General features: G+C 43.7%; 1 protein-coding gene across 1 annotated transcript; it reads left to right on the top strand.

Moving 5' to 3' along the window:
* The first annotated feature begins 289 nt into the window (after positions 1-289).
* On the top strand, positions 290-1,459 carry LOC119293559 (B3 domain-containing protein Os03g0212300-like). Its single transcript, XM_037572003.1, has 2 exons — positions 290-369; positions 458-1,459. The coding sequence occupies exons 1-2, from the start codon at positions 307-309 to the stop codon at positions 1,157-1,159; spliced, it is 765 nt and encodes a 254-aa protein (XP_037427900.1). The 5' UTR covers positions 290-306; the 3' UTR covers positions 1,160-1,459.
* Positions 1,460-6,119: the final 4,660 nt, after the last annotated feature.

Raw genomic sequence — 6,119 nt, 5'->3', positions numbered from 1 at the left:
TTTTGGTCCATTTATAGTAGATATGGTTCTAGCTATGTTCTGGTCCATTTATAGTAGTTTTTAGTGCTGTTGCTGTTGGTGGTCACCTGATGATGTTGATGTTGCTGTGTTAGTTTACTATGCTAGTGATGTTGATGTGCTTTTTATAGTAGTAGAAAATTGAGGCCATTGCCATTTATAGTAGTATTCCAAATTGAGGCCCTGGCAAACACATGTAGTAAATATTCTACCGTTTTGAAGTCCTTGTTTCCTATTTATCTACAGTCCCGTTGTTTAATTTACAATGCTGCTTTTCAGAGAAGTGAGATGGATGGCTTGGAAGGTTTCGAGTTCTTCGAGATCATAATTGAGAAATCTTGCAGTAGGCAGGTATATTCCCCTTCACCCATCTCTTTACATCACTCTGCTGTCTAGTGCTTGATTTGCACAATTAACCACTACTTGACCCTCGCTGTAGAGGCTGCCCGACAAGTTTGCGAAGATGCTCGCCGGTCGTGAGCCCCACAAAGTGAAGCTGCGGGAGGCCGGCAGCAGGCGTCGCCGGATGTGGGACGTGGTGGTGGTGTTCGACGGCGAAGGCCACATGTACCTAGGGCCCAGCTGGGAGCATTTTGCCCACGCCCATGAGCTGCAGCTCGGGCACTTCCTTGTCTTCCGCTACGATGGCGACGCCATGTTCACCGTGAAGATGTTCGACAACACCATGTGCCATATGTACTACCAGCGCGACGACGATGCCAATAAGCTCTCTGCCTCTCTTCTTCCTGTCCTTTTGGCTTCCTCTACCAGCACGACGACAACACCATGTTCACACTTTGTTGCATTTGGCCAGGCAATAGGAGCAGCAGCGGGGATGGCGAGGAGCAGAGTGGGCAAGAAGAGGAGCAGAGCGGGGATGACGAGGAGTAGTGCGGGGATGACGGGGAGGAGACCGGGGATAACAAGGAGCAGAGCGGGGAAGTGCAACCTATTCTGGCTGACGACGACCTTGCCATGGTGGTGGCTGATGACGACCCTGCTATGGTGGTGGCTGAGGATGACCTCGCGATTGTGGTGCCTGACACTGACCCTGCTATGGTGGCTGACGACAACCTCGCGATTGTCGTGCCTCACGCTGACCTCGCGATGGTGGTGCCTAACAATGACCTCGCGATGTTAGTGGCTCCGGCGATTCCACAGCAGGGTGACAGGAACATGCCAATTGTGGTAGAGGAGTACATCCACGTCGGCATTCGCCACTCTAAGCGCATCAGGAGGATGAAGGAGAATAAGGAGAAGAACGAGTGAAGATGTTAAGAAATCAAGTGGCAATGTTAAGTGGCAATGCCAAGCTTAGTTTGAATTTTGTGCATGCTTATGGATGCTCAAGTATGAATATTCAGTTTCTTAATTATGAATATTCAGTTTGGTAATTGATGGGAATTGATATTTTGTGCATGCTCATGGATGAAAGATGAAATTATGGGTTTTTGTGCATGCTCATGTATGAAACAATATAAGTTTCATTTTGTGATTGTCAAAAACATGTTTTTTCATTAAGATTGTTCATTAAGAATCAACAACATTATGAAAAAATATAAGTTTAATGCTCAAGTATGACAATGTCGCCTAAACATGATTTTTTGTAAAGAATCGACAACAGATTTTCATGACTCAAACCCTAGCCACGGACGGCCGCCGCGACGAAATCGGTCGGTTTTGAAAACACCATAAAAAATTGAAAAAAAATCAAAAAATGGGAGACCTCCGCGTCACATCATCCAATGTGGCCTACCAACTAGCAAAAATACTAAACTTGGAATACCGACGTTTTCTTGAAAAGGTGTTCTAAAAAACGACCTACCATGAACGAAGATTCATGGCTTTCAAGCCAAACTAGCAATGATATGGCCGCATCCGTTGAATAGTTTTTGATAATATGCCCAAATTTGGCACATGCCTCCGTCTTGTGATGGCAAACAATGTTGCCAAAGTGAGGTTCCAACTTGTTTCACAAAAAAAGCGTTTTCATTTTTTGAGTGCTAAAGACATGCGTTTTTCGTGAAGCGGCTACAAGGAGGGTCACCCCAAACGGCGTCGTTCCATGTCTATCTCAAAGTAGACCATATTTTACGGACGGTCGCCAAAAATCATGCATTTATGACCCTCGTAGCTACTCCCGGCCATTCAGACTACCTTCGGCCGATTCAGTTGGAACCGGCTGGAATTTGAACTGCAGGTCCTCCATAGCATGCCTGTTATTTTTGCCAAAAATCATTTTTAGCTTCACAGGGAGGCATTTGATCAAAGAATCGACAACAAATTTGCATGACTCAAACCCTAGCCATGGATGGCCGCCGCGACGAAATCGGCCGGTTTTTGAAAACACCGTAAAATTAAAAAATAAATAAATAATGGGAGACCTCCGCGTCACATCATCAAATGTGGCCTACCAACTAGCAAAAATGCTAAACTTGGAATACCAAAGTTTTCTTGAAAAGGTGTTCTAAAAAACGACCTACCATGAACGAAGATTCATGGCTTTCAAGCCAAACTAGCAATGATATGGCCACATCCGTTGAATAGTTTTTGATAATATGCCCAAATTTGGCGCATGCCTCCATCTTGTGATGGCAAACAATGTTGCCAAAGCGAGGTTCCAACTTGTTTCACACAAAAAATCATTTTTCATTTTTTGAATGCTAAAGACATGCGTTTTTCGTGAAGCGGCTACAAGGAAGGTCACCCCAAACGGTGACATTCCATTTCTATCTCAAAGTAGACCCTATTTTACGAATGATCACCAAAAATCATGTATTTCCATCCCTTGTAGCCACTCCCGGCCATTCACACTACCTTCGGCCGATTCAGCTCGAACTGGCTATAATTTGAACTGTGGGTCCTCCATAGCTTGCCCCTTTTTTTGCCAAAAAATCATTTTTAGCTTGACAGGTAGGCATTTCATCAAAGAATCGACAACATATTTGCATGACTCAAACCTTAGCCACGGACGGCTGCCGCGACGAACTCGGCCGGTTTTTGAAAACACCGTAAAAAATTAACAAAAAAACAATAGAAAAATGGGAGACCTCCGCGTCACATTATCAAATGTGGCCTATCCACTAGCAAAAATTACTAAACTTGGAATACGACGTTTTCTTGAAAATGTGTTCTCAAAAACGACCTACCATGAACGAAGATTCATGGCTTTCAAGCCAAACTAGCAATGATATGGCCGCATTCGTTGAATAGTTTTTGATAATATGCCCAAATTTGGCGCATGCCTCCGTCTTGTGATGGAAAACAATGTTGCCAAAGTGAGGTTCCAACTTGTTTCACAAAAAAAACCGTTTTCATTTTTTGAGTGCTAAAGACATGCGTTTTTTGTGAAGCGGCTACAAGGAGGGTCACCCCAAACGGCACCGTTCCATGTCTATCTCAAAGTAGACCCTATTTTACGGACGGTCGCCAAAAATCATGCATTTCTGACCCTCGTAGCTACTCCCGGCCATTCAGACCACCTTCGGCCGATTCAGCTGGAACCGGCTGGAATTTGAACTGCAGGTCCTCCATAGCATGCCTGTTATTTTTGCCAAAAATCATTTTTAGCTTCACAGGGAGGCATTTCATCAAAGAATCGACAACAGATTTGCATGACTCAAATGCTAGCCATGGATGGCCGCCGCGACGAAATCGGTCGGTTTTTGAAAACACCGTAAAATTAAAAAATAAATAAATAATGGGAGACCTCTGCATCACATCATCAAATGTGGCCTACCAACTAGAAAAAATGCTAAACTTGGAATACCGATGTTGACTTGAAAAGGTGTTCTAAAAAACGACCTACCATGAACGAAGATTCATGGCTTTCAAGCCAAACTAGCAATGATATGGCCACATCCGTTGAATAGTTTTTGATAATATGCCCAAATTTGGCGCATGCCTCCATCTTGTGATGGCAAACAATGTTGCCAAAGCGAGGTTCCAACTTGTTTCACAAAAAAATCATTTTTCATTTTTTGAATGCTAAAGACATGTGTTTTTCATGAAGCGGCTACAAGGAAGGTCACCCCAAATGACGCCATTCCATTTCTATCTCAAAGTAGACCCTATTTTACGAACGATCACCAAAAATCATGCATTTCCATCCCTCGTAGCTACTCCCGGCCATTCACAATACCTTCGGCCGATTCAGCTGGAACTGGCTGTAATTTGAACTGTGGGTCCTCCATAGCTTGCCCGTTTTTTTTTGCCAAAAAATCATTTTTAGCTTGACAGGTAGGCATTTCATCAAAGAATCGACAACAGATTTGCATGAATCAAACCCTAGCCATGGATGGCCCCCGCGACGAAATCGGCCGGTTTTTGAAAACACCGTAAAATTAAAAAATAAATAAATAATGGGAGACCTCCGCGTCACATAATCAAATGTGGCCTACCAACTAGCAAAAATGCTAAACTTGGAATACCGACGTTTTCTTGAAAAGGTGTTCTAGAAAACGACCTACCATGAACGAAGATTCATGGCTTTCAAGCCAAACTAGCAATGATATGGCCACATCCATTGAATAGTTTTTGATAATATGCCCAAATTTGGCGCATCGCTCCATCTTGTGATGGAAAACAATGTTGCCAAAGCGAGGTTCCAACTTGTTTCACAAAAAAATCATTTTTCATTTTTTGAATGCTAAAGACATGTGTTTTTTGTGAAGCGGCTACAAGGAAGGTCACCCCAAACGGCGCCATTCCATTTCTATCTCAAAGTAGACCCTATTTTACGAACGATCACCAAAAATCATGCATTTCCATCCCTCGTAGCCACTCCCGGCCATTCACACTACCTTCGGCCGATTCAGCTGGAACTGGCTGTAATTTGAACTGTGGGTCCTCCATAGCTTGCCCGTTTTTTTTTTGCCAAAAAATCATTTTTCGCTTGACAGGTAGGCATTTCATCAAAGAATCGACAATAGATTTGCATGACTCAAACCTTAGCCACGGACGGCTGCCGCGACGAAATCGGCTGGTTTTTGAAAACACCGTAAAAAATTAACAAAAAAAAACAATAGAAAAAAGGGACACCTCCGCGTCACATCATCAAATGTGGCCTATCCACTAACAAAAATAGTAAACATGGAATACGATGTTTTCTTGAAAAGGTGTTCTCAAAAACGACCTACCATGAACGAAGATTCATGGCTTTCAAGCCAAAAGCAATGATATGGCCGCATCCATTGAATAGTTTTTGATAATATGCCCAAATTTGGCGAATGCCTCCGTCTTGTGATGGCAAACAATGTGGCCAAAGCGATGTTCCAACTTGTTTCCCAAAAAAAACCTTTTTTCATTTTTTGAATGCTAAAGGCATGTGTTTTTCGTGAAGAGGATACAAGGAGGGCGGCCCCAAACGGCACCATTCCATGTCTATCTCAAAGTAGACCTATTTTACGGATGGTCACGAAAAATCATGCATTTCCGACCGTCGTAGCTACTCCCGGCCATTCAGACCACCTTCGGCCGATTCAGCTGGAACCGGCTGGAATTTGAACTACGGGTCCTCCATAGCTTGCCCCTTATTTTTTGCCAAAAATCATTTTTAGCTTCACAGGTAGGCATTTCATCAAAGAATCGACAACAGATTTGCATGACTCAAACCCTAGCCACAGACGGCCACCGCGATGAAATCGGCCGGTTTTTTAGAATGCCGTGAAAAATTCAAAAGAATAACAAATAAATGGGAGACCTCCGTGTCACATCATCAAATGTGTCCTACCAACTAGAAAAAATACTAACTAGAAATACCGATGTTTTCTTGAGTTATTCGGTATGATTTTAACCTTTATTTCTACAAACTTTACAAAAAAGACCCGGGATTTTTCTGCCTCCAAACCTCTAAAAAATGGTGAAAATGTCCCTCCCACCCACCAAATTTTCCCTTCTAGCACCAAATTTTCCCTCCCATTCCACCAAAATTTCCCACCATTTCTCTCCCACTAACATGCGAGACCCACCACCCCTCTCCCACTAAACACGCGGGATCCCCATTCCCCTTCCCAAAATTTCCCCATTCCCCTCCCCTCTCCCCGACGAACCCTAGCTTCTCCCTCCCCTGCTCCGCACTGCCCCACTCCCTCCCCTGCTCC

The sequence above is a fragment of the Triticum dicoccoides genome, chromosome 4B, assembly GCF_002162155.2.
Source record: "Triticum dicoccoides isolate Atlit2015 ecotype Zavitan chromosome 4B, WEW_v2.0, whole genome shotgun sequence".
NCBI lineage: Eukaryota > Viridiplantae > Streptophyta > Magnoliopsida > Poales > Poaceae > Triticum > Triticum dicoccoides.
Note: the sequence above shows the minus strand (reverse complement) of the source record. Positions and strands in the feature narration are given on the sequence as shown.

Coding starts and splice junctions, on each gene's coding strand:
- LOC119293559 (XM_037572003.1), top strand. CDS start 307: ATGGATGGCTTGGAAGGTTTCGAGTTCTTCGAGATCATAATTGAGAAA. Junction 370..457: donor AGAAATCTTGCAGTAGGCAG/GTATATTCCCCT, acceptor CCCTCGCTGTAG/AGGCTGCCCGACAAGTTTGC.